This window comes from Drosophila ananassae, chromosome 2L (assembly GCF_017639315.1).
Source record: "Drosophila ananassae strain 14024-0371.13 chromosome 2L, ASM1763931v2, whole genome shotgun sequence".
In the NCBI taxonomy this organism is placed as follows: Eukaryota; Metazoa; Arthropoda; class Insecta; order Diptera; family Drosophilidae; genus Drosophila; species Drosophila ananassae.
This window is the reverse complement of record NC_057927.1, coordinates 10832487-10847314: the sequence shown is the minus strand read 5'-3', so window position 1 is coordinate 10847314 and position 14828 is coordinate 10832487. Positions and strand designations below refer to the sequence as shown.

The window sequence follows — 14828 nt, the reverse complement described above, 5'->3', positions numbered from 1 at the left end:
TATTTAAATAAAAATAAAAAACGGGCATTCCCCCTATCGCAGGGGCTTTTATAACATAGTCATTCATTAGAACAAATGTACGTTTTATTTAACCTGACAAACTTTTGTATTAAAAATTACGGCCGAAAATTTATATCGGCTTACGGCCGAGGTTACCGTGCGTTTCCGCCAGGTGGCGTCCCAAAACATCTGTTTTCGTGACATAATTTTTGTAGGGGCGAAGAAGGAGGCGGATTGCAGAAATCGACGTTGCTTTGCTTTAGCCACAAGCTCTGTTTTAAATTCGATAGTGTTTAACAAATTGACAAGTGCCACCACCACCCGCACCGGCCAACCCGAAATCGCGCAACACCGCCGCAGCAATGACGGGTATTATTTCGATCGTAACGAGACGGCTGCCCCAAACTCTGGGAATGCGAGCCCTGCGGAGTCATGAGGTAAACCAGAGGGGGCTCGATCAGCGGGGAGGGGGTGTCAGATATATAGCCGGATATATATATGGACTGGGAGCAATACATCCACGACATACACCTTCCCTGCTCGCTTTTCACAATCAGATTATGTAATTGCATGGGTGTGTGTGTGCGTGCGTTTCTGAAGAAAATGGCAAAAAGTAGCCACAGCTGCCGGGCCTCCAAAATGAAAAACCTGTGACGCACGCTGCACGTGATCCGCCTGCCCCCTTTTCAATGGCCACCCGATTGTGCAATCAACAATTTAAAAAACTGTATATTCCACAGCTGAAACGTTGCATCCGCCAGTATTCCCGGTTAGTTGCCGTATCGGTTGCCCAGCGGCAGCAGCTCTTCCGTCAAGATGCCACGGCACTCTGCCAGGAGGCCCCACGGTAATCTGTTGCTTTACGTGTTCAAATACCCCCCCATGTTATTGAAGAATTCCTTTCGTTTTCACAGGGTTTTAACCTGGCAAGGCATTCATACCACGTCTAGCATGTGGTCAGAGCAGGTGGTGAAAGTGCCGCCGTTCGCCGATTCCATTGCTGAAGGTGATATCAAGTATGTACCACATAGCACACAAACAAAATTCAAAATTTAACCCAAAACACTGTTCAAAAGATTCACGTGCAAGGTTGGTGACTCATTTGCTGCCGACGCGGCTGTTATGGAAATCGAGACCGACAAGACGACAATGCCCGTGCCCGCTCCCTTCGCTGGAACTGTCACCGAAATCTTGGTGAAGGATGGCGACACTGTCAAGCCCGGCCAGGAACTTTTTAAGATGAAGCCTGGTGCGGCGCCGGCCGGAGCACCAGCTCCAGCAGCTGCTGCCCCAGCGCCCGCTGCCCCTGCGCCGGCTGCAGCTCCCAAGCCAGCACCGGCTGCGGCTGCAGCACCCAAGCCAGTCGCGGCCAAGCCCCCACCACCACCGCCGGCAGCTGCGCCACGTCCGCCCCCGAAGGCCCCGCCAGCAGCCGTCGTTAAGCCGGCTGTGGCTCAAGTGAAAGTGCCGCCTGCAGACGGATCGCGCCAGATCCTGGGCACTCGGTCTGAGCAGCGCGTTAAGATGAATCGCATGCGGCAAAAGATCGCGGCCCGCTTGAAGGACGCTCAGAATACAACCGCTATGCTTACCACTTTCAACGAAATCGACATGAGGTAAGTTCGACATGTTACCGGTTTTTTTTCAACCTATAAAAAAAGCCACTTTTAAGAAGATTGTTGAACTTAATAAGCTCACATTGAGGTTTAAAAATCAACCAATACAATTACTAACAACGATTACCACAAAATACAAACAGAGTTAAAAACACACTTGAAACCATCACAATAAAAGCCAATAAATTAACCAAAAGCTTATCGGTTAGAACATTTTTTTGGCCACCATGGAGCCATTTGTGGCTAAGAATAGTTGTTTATAAGGTTTTTCTAGTAGTTCTAAGCACAATTTGTAATTTCCTAACCTATTTGATTTACATTTTCAGCTACGCCATGGCCTTCCGGAAACAACATCTGGAGACATTCATCAAGAAGTACGGCATTAAGCTTGGTTTCATGTCTATTTTCTCGAAGGCCTGTGCCTATGCCCTGCAGGATCAGCCAGTGGTGAACGCTGTTATCGATGGCACGGTAAACACGCCCCCGCCCCACCCATGTCCGCTTATCTCTCTACTTTAGCTTGGTGACGTAGCTTGATAAGCAGAGTTGTTTAAATTTTCGCTTATCACGCGCTTATTTTATTATTTTCTTTTGTTTATGCAATTTCCGCAGAAATATGCTAAATTCTTTCTGTTGTCAAGCGGCTATAACTGAGTTGTTTTTGCAGGATATTGTGTACCGTGATTATGTGGACATCTCGGTGGCGGTGGCTACTCCTCGTGGTCTTGTCGTCCCCGTTATTCGTAATGTTGAAAGCATGAACTATGCGGACATTGAGATCGCACTGGCCGGCCTTGCAGACAAGGCGAAACGTGATGCTATCACCGTGGAAGATATGGACGGCGGCACTTTCACCATCAGCAATGGCGGCGTGTTTGGCTCCCTAATGGGCACGCCTATTATTAATCCTCCACAGAGCGCTATTCTCGGCATGCATGGAATCTTTGATCGACCCATTGCCGTCAAGGGAGAGGTAAGTCCATGCTCCATTACCTTTTCTTATTCCCTTTGTTTACTTTGTTTTTTCGCCAAACCAAAAACAGGTCAAGGTTCGCCCCATGATGTACATTGCTCTCACCTACGACCACCGGATCATCGATGGACGTGAGGCTGTCCTGTTGCTACGCAAAATCAAGGCTGCCGTTGAGAACCCAGCGATTATTGTGGCCGGCTTGTAGAGTGAATTGTTTTAAAGTGCGTCCACGACCCTCACTTGATATTAGCCTTATTTCATTGAAACGTATCTTTTGGTTATTTATTAGTTTATTTTTTCCAGTGTTACAAAAAGATATAAATTTTCTTCGATTTTCATATTCTGAATTAGTCAAAATAAATCTGAGCGTGGATATTTTCGTAAGAATAATTTCGAATCTGTTTCTGCCGTCGACCTCGCCCTGTGCACCGATCATTTAATGTAAACCTAAGATACTAAATGCAAATTCATAATAAAGCGATGACGAATATTGACCAACCAGAATGAATGCCATTTTTCTAAAATATCTTAACCGTAATTAACACAGATTGGATTTGACGAACTAAAAACTGAAATATTCAGTCATTCAATAAGGTTATCTTATCAACATTCAAACTCGTAACTGCCTTATCTTATTTTCCATGCACGGTTGGCTTTTAATTAATTGGGTAGTTGTATGCCCGATCTAAGCAGTTTATTATAATTAATGATCCTTTCGAGAGTCATGAGAAATAAAAGAAAAATCATAAAGTTGTTGTACATTCTTACATCAATTGGTTGGGGTCAATGCACTTAAAATCAACGCACTTAAAAAACATCAAAAAATTCAGTTTGAATTACCTTAAAGGTATCGTATAATTTAAAATCCTTAGATGTATTCCGTTTAGGAATCGGATAATTGTTGATAATTGTGTATGTCCTTCGCGGGGGGCTATATTGGACGTCCATGCATTTTGAATACTTTTAAAGGGCCTCTTGAAAATTTTATGAAAAATCGAAAAAATATTTTGGTGTGTGGTTTTGATGCAGATTGATGCAAAATCGATCTACAAATCGTTTAAGGTATTCCGCTTGGGATTCTGACGATTATTGGCAAAGATATGGCCTTCTCTGTGGGCCATATTGTCCTCCCATGCATTTACCCCATTTCCAAAGGCGATGCCCCAGAAATTTTGACAAAAAATGTGAAAAATATTTTGTTTTGAGGTTTTGATGCAGATTGATGGGGAATCGATCTACAAATCGTTTAAGGTATTCCGCTTGGGATTCTGACGATTATTGGCAAAGATATGACCTTCGCTGTGGGCCATATTGTCCTCCCATACATTTTCCCCATTTCCGAAGGTTATGCCCCAGAAATTTTGACAAAAAATGTAAAAAAATATTTTGTTTCGAGGTTTTGATGCAGATTGATGGGGAATCGATCTACAAATCATTTAAGGTATTCCGCTTAGGATTCTGACGATTATTGGCAATAATATGGCCTTCGCTGTTGGCCATATTGTCCTCCCATGCATTTACCCCATTTCCGAAGGGGATGCCCTAGAAATTTTGACAAAAAATGTAAAAAATATTTTGTTTTGAGGTTTTGATGCAGATTGATGGGGAATCGATCTACAAATGGTTGAAGGTATTCCGCTTAGGAATCTGACGATTATTGGCAAAGATATGACCTTCGCTGTGGGCCATATTGTCCTCCCATGCATTTTCCCCATTTCCGAAGGGGATGCCCTAGAAATTTTGACAAAAAATGTAAAAAATATTTTGTTTTGAGGTTTTGATGCAGATTGATGGGGAATCGATCTACAAATCATTTAAGGTATTCCGCTTAGGATTCTAACGATTATTGGCAAAGATATGACCTTCGCTGTGGGCCATATTGTCCTCCCATACATTTTCCCCATTTCCGAAGGTTAATCCCCAGAAATTTTGACAAAAAATGTAAAAAATATTTTGTTTTGAGGTTTTGATGCAGATTGATGGGGAATCGATCTACAAATGGTTGAAGGTATTCCGCTTAGGAATCTGACGATTATTGGCAAAGATATGACCTTCGCTGTGGGCCATATTGTCCTCCCATGCATTTTCCCCAATATGACAATATGGTCCAAGGGGATGCCCCAGAAATTTTGACAAAAAATGAAAAAAATATTTTGTTTCGAGGTTTTGATGCAGATTGATGGGGAATCGATCTACAAATGGTTGAAGGTATTCCGCTTAGGAATCTGACGATTATTGGCAAAGATATGACCTTCGCTGTGGGCCATATTGTCCTCCCATGCATTTTCCCCATTTCCGAAGGGGATGCCCTAGAAATTTTGACAAAAAATGTAAAAAATATTTTGTTTTGAGGTTTTGATGCAGATTGATGGGGAATCGATCTACAAATCATTTAAGGTATTCCGCTTAGGAATCTGACGATTATTGGCAAAGATATGGCCTTCGCTGTGGGCCATATTGTCCTCCCATACATTTTCCCCATTTCCGAAGGTTATGCCCCAGAAATTTTGACAAAAAATGTAAAAAATATTTTGTTTTGAGGTTTTGATGCAGATTGATGGGGAATCGATCTACAAATCATTTAAGGTATTCCGCTTTGGATTCTAACGATTATTGGCAAAGATATGGCCTTCTCTGTGGGCCATATGGTTCTCCCAAGCATTTTCCCCGTTTCCGAAGGGGATGCCCCAGAAATTTTGAAAAAAAATGGGAAAAAAATTTTGTTTTGAGGTTTTGATGCAGATTGATGGGGAATCGATCTACAAATCATTTAAGGTATTCCGCTTAGGATTCTGACGATTATTGGCAATAATATGGCCTTCGCTGTGACCCATATTGTCCTCCTATGCATTTTCCCCATTTCCGAAGGGGATGCCCCAGAAATTTTAACAAAAAATGTAAAAAATATTTTGTTTTGAGGTTTTGATGCAGATTGATGGGGAATCGATTAACAAATCATTTAAGGTATTCCACTTAGGATTCTGACGATTATTGGCAAAGATATGGCCTTCTCTGTGGGCCATATGGTTCTCCTATGCATTTTCCCCATTTCCGAAGGAGATGCCCCAGAAATTTTAACAAAAAATGTAAAAAATATTTTGTTTTGAGGTTTTGATGCAGATTGATGGGGAATGGATCTACAAATCGTTTAAGGTATTCCTCTTGGGATTCCGACGATTATTGGCAAAGATATGGCCTTCGCTGGGGGCCATATTGTCCTCCCATGCATTTTCCCCATTTCCGAAGGTGATGCCTCAGAAATTTTGACAAAAAATGTAAAAACTAATTTGTTTTGAGGTTTTAATGAAGATTGATGCAAAATCGATCTACAAATCGTTTAAGGTATCTTAAGTTCTTCATTGTTAATGAGGAAATTTTGACAATAATTCGAAAAAAAAGTTGTTTTTAAATTTTATGCAGATTGGTGAAGAATCGTTCAGGGTATTCTGCTTGAGCATCAGATGATAATACATATGTATATAGCTTTAGCTGCGGTTTATTCTGAAGAAATCCGCTAAAATTAAAAGGTTTATTTATTGTTCAGTGTATCTGGGGAGCGAGTTATTAAAAGGTATATATTTAAAAATAAGAAAACGAATTTTATTGTTTTGTTATTAGAGCAAATTGGCTTGTACAATTTTATTGATTTTTGTTTGGTTCGTAATCATACTATTTCTAATTTTTACAATATTTTTGTTGATTTTTGATGTGCGAGGTTATTATTTTTAAAATTTTTGGTGTAAATAAAAGCGTGATTTTGACATTATTGGGATAAATTATAATTTAGCATGCTTGAATATAATTTGTTATTTTTCTTATGGCGAAATAGTGTTTTTTGTAAAAAGATCTATCAAAGATTGATTAACACAGTTTTGATTTAGTTTGGTTTTGGGGTACATTTTAGTGTTCCTGATATTACATTTACATTTTTTTCTTATCACATTTGTCGAAAATATAAAAAACTGAAACTGACGAAGATAATGATAGTAGGGAGAATATCGAAATAAAATATATGTATAGAAAATATACGAGTGGCTATAATGGAATGCATATTAAATTACATAAAAAATGCGACAATCGTTTCGTCTAAAACATTTCGCAAATAAAAAGCGAAATTTCCAAGAATTGAAATTTTAGGCAAAAGGATTGGCATTATCTAGATTTGTTTTTGACCCTTTTTTTGCGTTTTTGTGCAATTTCTTGTATTAATTTTTAGCTTAACTAAGGGGATACAGAGTGTAGTTACGTTGTACAATTCGCGCTTAATCGTAATTCCTGATGATGGTGCTTTTTTTTGGGTCAAAAGAGGCCTAAGCTGTAACTAACGTTTTTCATTTTCGTTTTCTTTTCTTTTTGGGTCTGCCCAATGGGAATTTTCCATTATCTAGGGGTGGGGTAGAGAAGGACGAGGGCGTTGTGGGCGGGGTCAGTCGGTCCTGCACTTGTGTGCCCGCAAGTGCAACACTCTTAAGTCTAAGCAATTACACTAGGTATCCCCCAACCTTGTGTCCGAAATGTTTTCTTGTCCTATGTCTTTCTCAGGCTATCGGGTGTAGCCCCCTTTCAGCTTGTCTATCTGTATCTCTCTATCTATCTATCTATATCTGTCTCTCTCTTTGCTTAGATCTTGGTCGAGAAGGATATATAAATTTTGGAATGACTTTCAATAGAACTATTGTACAAGATTCCATTTGCTACGTTTTGTGGGTGCTTCTAGCGTCTGTCTCAATGATTTTGCAAATTTCCAAATTGCCTGAAACATTCTTCACTTTCCTACTAGCCAAAGGTTAAAGGTTAGATACTGCTCCTCGATGGGTCGTGTGTGTAAATAAAATTCATAACTAAATTTCTTGGCCAGATTGAAGAGGGGTTGAGGTTGGTTGAGAGTGATTTGAAATTTTAGCAGTTCAATTTGCTTTTTTTGGCTTCGGCATGGGTTGCTAGTTTTAGGTTGCTAGTACAAGTCGGAAATGTGTAATTTCATAAGACGGTTTTAGCATTTCTTGTTTCTGCTGATGTTGCTCTTGCTGTTTGCCAAGTTTCTAGGTGGTGTGTGTCGTCATCGTCGTCGTCCCGTGGAGTCTGATGCTGTGCTGCTGCTGCTGCCACTTGGCCGGGCAACTTTTGCCATGAATTTATAAATCAAAACGTTCTTCTGTCTAGTGGCCATTGACTGAGTGCTTATGGTGGTAGGGGTGTGTTTAGATTGGGATTGGGTGTCTCTTTTCTTCGGCAGGGTCGGTACTGTTCGGTTATGGTCCTGACTGCTCCTGACTCTTCCTGGCCTCTCCTCATGCCAGCCATATTTTATTTATTGATGGCAATTATGCCTCGACCTCGACTATTGCCTCGACAGTAGTTTATATAAATTTGGAGTTTTGTTTGATGTGCTTTCAACTGCATGATGCCAATGTGGATGCTGATGCTGATGCTGGTGGCGGGTTGCTGGCAGGATCCTGGATGTCGGATGATGATGGTTCGAACTTTTGCCAAAGAAACCAAGTCTGACCACAATTTGAAAGGTCTGAATAGAGAGTTGGGGCAACTGGGAGGACTGGAGCTGGTCACCAATTTTGGAGTGGGTATGTTTTTTGCTGTGCGTGTGACACTCGTCTCAAAATATTACTTAAAGTTGTGGTTCTGCTGGCGCTGCCTTCATTTTGTTTGCAATTTTGAATCAGATTCTGATTTAGATTTTGAATTGAATTTGGGTTAAGTTGTAGGACTCTGTCTTCGACTTTGTATCATATTTTTTGTGTGGCGGCCGTCAGGCGAAAGTAATGGGCTTGAGGCCTATCCTGGGGCGGATCAAAGTGGTCATCGGCGAATCTTGAGGCTAGTGCCTGCCTCCGGGTTATGGGAATGATTTTGTCTGCTCAAATGCTTCTTTTCTGAAATGTTTCTGGGCTTTTCAACCCCTTACGGGTGGAAAGAGTTCACTGAAATCGCGTGCTGCCTGGATGTGCTTTTGTCTTTATTTTTGCTTCGGTTTCTGTTCAAGTTTCTGTTCGGTTACTGTTTCAGCTTTTTGGTTTTTGTTCTGGCGGATTTAGCTGCGAGAGCTGGGAATTGTTTTGTTTCGTTGTGATTTATCTGCCGCCTGCCGCACTACGCACCCTTGGCCGCCATTTGTAAGATTTTGGCCAGAAAGTTGCCAGTTGAAAGGACTCTTCCCTAACCATGTTCCTGTTTATGTCGCGCTTATGTCTTCTTGCCAGCTCCTGCGCCCTGTTGCTCTTGGAATTTGGTTCTCCTGCAGGCAGCCTGCAGGCTCCTTTTTTGCTCCTGTCATTTGTCGCATTAAAACTTCCGCAATTTCTTGTAATTTATAATACTGCCTTTTTGAAATTTAGCTGTAGTTTTTGTTCTTATTTTTGGATTTTGGCGCTGTTTTGTTTCTGCATCTGAATTTGTTTGGGGGCCGCGAGTACTTAATCATCTTAATGTGGTCATAATTATGTACGAAGGTTACTCGAATGTTGCGACTTATGAACTGGCTTACATTTTTTCTATTTCAATTTTTTATTGTATTTTTTTTAAAGAATTTGGATTGTTTATATTTTTAGCTATCAGCATCATCTTTACTATTTTTTTAACTTTAAAAATTGTTTCATTTTTTGTGGATTTTGAACTTTTTGATTACCTGTTCTGCATGCAGTAATAAAGAATTTTTGATTTGGATATAGATTTTTGAATTTTGTGGCCAGGAAGTTGTTGAATTTTGAGTTTTTTGGGTTTAAATTTTGATGTTTGCCAGAGATGTTTGCCGAAAGATGAAATTTGAATGATTTTGGCTTTCAGTTTCTAAAATAAAACAATTTAGATATAGAATTATTAATGGATACAGAATATGAATTTTGAATGTGAGGTTTTGTTCAGATTTGAAATATTTTATGAGAGATTTTTAAAGGCTAAACTGATGAAATATTTCAAATATTTAAAGTTTTTGAAGTGTAATTTAAGAAAATGTTTTATCCGCTTTTTTATGCATATAATTTTAAAATATCTAAATAAAAGAATTTAAGATTTGAATTGTTGGTTTTTTGTTGTATTCTAGATCTTAAAATTTTTTGCAATTGAACAATGTTAAATTTCTTACAATTGAAATTGTTTTTAAAGCAGTATTTTCAAGTTGAGCGAATGATGTAGAATTGAGTGATGTTAATTTAAGTTAATTTGTGTTTTTTTTGTTTTCAAATATTTACTTGCATATTCAAAAAGTAATAAAATGTTATTCAAAATATTAAAATGGGTTACGAATTTGTTTCGAATTTTAAAATTAATTTTTGATTAAAAATTTGTTAAATGTATATTACTAAATATAGCAGTCTTAATAATGAAGCATAAAGATAATGAAATATATTGATAAATTTTATGTATATTTTTTTAATAGATTTTAGTTAAACCAAAATTTATAAAATGTTTTATCTTTTGATAAGAATATTGGAAATATTCTTTTTTTTTCATTGTTTAAATATAATTTAAAGTTCTTAAATCTCTTTTGCACAATTTTAAATTCGAAAATATATTATTAAAGCTTTAAATTGAATTTAATTTCATAGTTGATGTCGTTTTGAATGGCAGATTACAAAATATTATTATTGATTTAAATATTGATGTTGAATTTGGGGTTATATAAATATATTTTTGTTACAAAAATGTTCTAATATTGTTTTAAATAGTCAATTTTATTTCTAAATGTGATTAATTTTACTTTTTGGTTATTGATTTTTTGGATTATTGTGAAAGTGTTCAAAAATTAAATGTCAGATTTATGAAAATATACTTTAGAAATGTGGGTAAAAATACCAATTTTTAAATAATTAGCATTCAACAAAAAACAAAATTTTTTTGACTGTACTTATGAATTTTAGAATTAAAGAATATTTCGAATTTTAATAAGGGAATGGTAAATTTTAGATTTGTTTTTTAAAAATTTTTACTTTTGAAATACATAAGACATGATTTTTTGCGTATAACGAAGGTATGGTTTTTCAATAATCAATTTGGAATTTGGTTCTTTGAATTGATTTTATACGTGTTTTTAGCAATCAAAGATGGTTTTCTCAAATATTGTTAAAAGAAGAAATGTTTCCATGATGTATATTTTAAAAAGTGCAGTTTTATATATCAGTTTTTTAGTTGATTTTGTGGACTATATTCATTTATAACTAGAATTTGTTAAATATTTTAAGGTTAGACTCGTGCGTGAATTTGATTTTGAGTTGGAATTTTAGAATTTAGAATTCTCTGGTGAAGTTTAGTTGATAATTTTGGTTTTTAATTTGACTTTGGTGCTATTTTGAATTTAATTAGTATTTTATTTTTAGAATTTAGAAAATTTAGAATTTTCTGCTACTTTAAATTAGATTTTGATTTAAATTTAGGATTTTGATATTGTTTGTTCCATAATATACTTGAAAAAAATTTGGTTGAATTTGGTTTAATTTGGTTGTTGAAATGTTGGTTAGTTTTTAACTTGGATCCCGATCTGCTTCGTCAAAATATTTTTATGTTTTTGGGCTATAATTTTTAATTTTAATTTGAATCTTGATCCGTTTTAGAATTAATTGGTGTATACAATTATTTCTATGTTTTTTATCTTTAATTTTTGTTTCAAAATGAAATTTTTAATTTGAAAACTTGTTTTTGAAGTTTACTAAACTGAATATGAATGAAATTTAGAAGAAGATGTTAAATTAGAATTTTTTAAATTTTTCAAATGTAAAATTTTAAATCTGATGATTGGTTTATTTTTGCATTGAAAAAGGATGTTCCTATTTTTAGAGTTTCAGTTTGAATATTTTTTAGAAAGTATATAATTTTGTTTGATCTTCTCTTTCTTTTAATTTGGCTGACCTAATCATATTGCTTTGTTGCTCTCATAAGCTTGTTTTTGAATCCTTTTTGTGGGTCAAATGAATGGTTTATTTATGTTTTTGTGTCAATGGGCAAGAGACATTTTTGGCCTCTGATCGGGTTGGGGTGGACTTGATGACTTTCAATGGTTTTGTACTAGAGTTGCTTGAGGTGAGACATTTCTTGCGCATTAAATATTTCCTTGAAATTTTCAATAATTTGTGATTAAAAATTGCCGCAACGCCTTTGCTTTTTTAATGAAAATGTCAACAAAATATTGAAAGCGCCAAAAAGTGTCCTAATAATATGTATTTGAAATTTGTACGGTTTCGGTTGCGATTCTGTTTTGAATTACTTATTTTTATCTATCGAACATTGGGGGGTCAGGCTATTTCTTTTCTTCTTGGGAATCGTAGAAGCAGCTTCCTTTGCAGCCATTTTATTGCCAAAGGGGTCGGAGTGTTTGTGTGTGTGAGTGGCTTTTTGTGTGAGTGTTTGTGAGTGTAGCCCTGCGCTTGTATGTGTGTTGTGCGAAAGTTTGTGTGTGTGTGTGTTTGTGTGTGGCTGGGTGGTTGATTTGCGCCTAAAGCTCTGGGCCGTGCGAAACAGTCTTTTGGTATTAGTGGGTTTTTGCATAAATATTGTGGTAAACTAAAGAGTTGTAAGGACGAAACGCGAATTTGGAATTTTCATTGTTTCGATTTGCGTTTTGGACACAAAATGAAAAACTATTGCATTGTGTGTGTGGAATTTGGCGGGCAGGAGCTAACTCTATGGTCAAAAAATATATACTATCACTAATAAGAAGCCTAATAACTAAGATTCATCTTCTGGAAATGAAGCCTTCTGCGATGCCGTAGAAGAAGAGTTCGTTTTTGAGATTTTGACGTTTATCGGATGGATTTTGAAATTTCGGATTGGGCTGCATTTTGCTGCTTTTGGGAGAGACAAGGGAGGCTCACCTTTCACTCTGATTGATATTTTTTTGGAGGTTTAGGATTTTGAATTTTTCACTGTTTTTTTTTCGGATTTTGATTTGGAATGTCTTCTTTTTGGATTTGGATCTGGTCTGGTTCAAACGGTGCCTCGAATCTGTTTGGAAATTAGGTTCTAAACAGTAATCAAAACATACTTGCGAAATGTGGCTGCCAACGGAGAGCGAATAGGTGGCGCTCTCTTTCTCTCTGTCTCGTTTCTCCTTCGGCTTTCCTTCCTTTCTCTCTGTATTAGTGTGTTTGTGTTTGTGTGTGCGTGTGAGTTTGTGTGTGAGTGTGTGGGGTTGAATTCGCCGCAAGGATGTGGGCTGTATCTGTGTGTGCTTCCTGTCGAGGGGTGGCTTGGCTTGGCTTGGCTTTGCTGCTGCTGGGGTAAATCACTGCCCCTGCTTAGATATTCAGCAGGGTATCTACGGCGGGGCAGCTTTCTCCTTCTTAGCTGCTGCTGCTGCGGCTGCTGCCGGCGTTGGCGCTGACGTTGGCGTCGATGTCGCTGCCTCTGCTGACGCTCCGCTGACTTCGTTCGCCTCCTTTCGCCGTCAAATGCTCGATCCTCAGCGAAATCGAGTTCATCATCATCAGCGTTGGCTCCGGCCCCAGCAACTGAGTCCTTGGACTCTGTTTCTGTAGCTAAACTTGAATTTGGGTTTCCTTCCTTGTAGTTTCTGTCTGAATTCGGAGTGATTTGCGGGCCTGTTCTGTTGCTTGTTGCTGGGGCACAAGGCTCCTCGGTGGGCGGTGGCGGTTGCTGTGGCGGTGGCGAGTAGGCGGGGCAGTTTCTCAAGACGCTGGCAGTTCGGCTGGTTTTGAATTTCGCTTTGATTTTGGAGGTAGTTTTGAATTTGGGTCTTTTGATTTTTCGGCCAATCATTGGAGTAGAGAAATATGAGCAGTAAACACTTGAGAATTTTGTTGAGTTTCATTACAACTTCCTTGTTGGGGATTTGGGATTGATCCGGATTCAAGATGTGTGGTTACTGCTCGGTCCATAGCTTTCCGTTCTTCAGCTTCTTGGGGTTCCTTTTTAAGAAAAATAATAATATAAACATTTTGGTAAGGTTTAAGAATTTTAAGAGGGAAAATGTTTATGCAGATTCTATAATATGAGTATTTAAATTTACCTGTAAGATATAAAAACAATATTATTATCTCTCTTAACTAGAGATTTTTTCACTCTTGGTGCTTTTTCCAGATGTGTTGATAACTTTCCAATTGGTTCCAAGTGATTCGTTTGACTTTTGAGGTTTTCAGCTTTCCTTTTTTTGGATTATTACTTTTGAATTTTATCTTTGAATTTAGTCTTTGATTTTTGGGAGGTTATTTCAAAAGCTATTCAAGATTTATATCCATGAGGTGTATTTTTGTTTCGTTGGAATTATTTCAATGGTATTTCGCTGATTTGTATCCAGAACTGATTTTGGTTTGCTTTTCGAATTTCGTTGAACTTTTTTTAGTTTTTGGGTTGTTAGTTTTTGGGTTTTTGGTTTTTGGGTTTAAGTTTTTGGTTTTTGTTTGGTTTTAGGGGATTTTTATACTTTAACCATCTCACGAAAATGTGTAAATATGTGACTTTCACGATAACTATTTTCGTAAACTTTTCGTTTTCGGTTTGAAGTTCGGTTGGAGGTACTTGGGTTTTTATACAAATTAATCTGACATTCGGCGGTTGAATTTATGCAACTTTTCGACTGAATTTTGTTGGGTTTCCTGGGTGATGATGAAACGGTTTTGAGTGTTTTTTTGGGCGATCGGTGCGGTACGGAGATGCTGCAAGAGCCTCCCTAGCGCCGCCTGGTCATGGCGGTCGGAGGAGTCCTCGATCCTGGTGCTTCTGTTGCTCCTGTGGTGCCGCTGCTCCGAGTGCTGCTGCTACTGCTGCTGCTGGTGATCCTCAAGCTATGAAGATTGAAATGAAACTGATTGATTCTGCGCAGCAGCCTCGGCTTATATACTCGCCAAGTGACGCCGAGAGGACCCGATTGCAATCAGGATGCGAGAGCTTTGTCCATTGTCTGCCCGGATGTGGACAAAGGATCCTGTTGGCAACAATGGGGCGCTGCCAGGCAGAAACCCGTTGGGCGGGTTTATTTCAGAAAAACCGTCGCTGAAAAGATCGAAAAACGCTCGCGTTTCTTGGTGGTGGGTTGCCTGCCTGGTCTCAGGATCCTCAGGATCGGCAGGATTGTGGGGTGGATCGCAGCATCAGTTGGCACACCTGGCGTCATGAAAGCTGCAGCAGTAGCAGCAGCCGCTGGACCAAACTGGTTTCCAGTGGCCGAGGGTTTCGATAACATTCAGTCATATCCTTGACCATTTGAACTGCAATTGTCTGGCCCGGATGATGGGAAAAGTTCCTCATTTGAACTTGTTTTTCTATACTCCTAG

At 38.3% G+C, this 14828-nt stretch overlaps 1 protein-coding gene and 1 long non-coding RNA gene across 2 annotated transcripts; one reads left to right on the top strand and one right to left on the bottom strand.

Annotated features, from left to right (window-relative positions):
- The first annotated feature begins 69 nt into the window (after window positions 1-69).
- LOC6499648 (dihydrolipoyllysine-residue succinyltransferase component of 2-oxoglutarate dehydrogenase complex, mitochondrial) lies at window positions 70-3093 on the top strand. Its single transcript, XM_001954182.3, has 7 exons — window positions 70-437; window positions 741-847; window positions 915-1016; window positions 1077-1616; window positions 1943-2087; window positions 2284-2589; window positions 2660-3093. Exons 1-7 carry the CDS (start codon window positions 363-365, stop codon window positions 2792-2794), a joined length of 1410 nt encoding a protein of 469 aa, XP_001954218.1. The 5' UTR covers window positions 70-362; the 3' UTR covers window positions 2795-3093.
- A 3102-nt stretch (window positions 3094-6195) lies between these two features.
- Window positions 6196-14384, bottom strand: LOC123257181. The gene is made up of 3 exons (XR_006507169.1): window positions 13565-14384; window positions 12411-13463; window positions 6196-11253 (listed from the first exon to the last, which is right to left on the bottom strand). It is a non-coding gene; the product is annotated as an uncharacterized LOC123257181 (long non-coding RNA).
- Between the last annotated feature and the right edge of the window lie 444 nt (window positions 14385-14828).

What these genes read in the sequence shown, in the direction of transcription:
- LOC6499648 (XM_001954182.3), top strand. Translation starts at nt 363, where the DNA reads ATGACGGGTATTATTTCGATCGTAACGAGACGGCTGCCCCAAACTCTG. An exon ending in ATTGCTGAAGGTGATATCAA is followed by an intron (nt 1,017 to 1,076) that starts GTATGTACCACA and finishes ACTGTTCAAAAG; the next exon opens with ATTCACGTGCAAGGTTGGTG. An exon ending in TTCAACGAAATCGACATGAG is followed by an intron (nt 1,617 to 1,942) that starts GTAAGTTCGACA and finishes TTACATTTTCAG; the next exon opens with CTACGCCATGGCCTTCCGGA.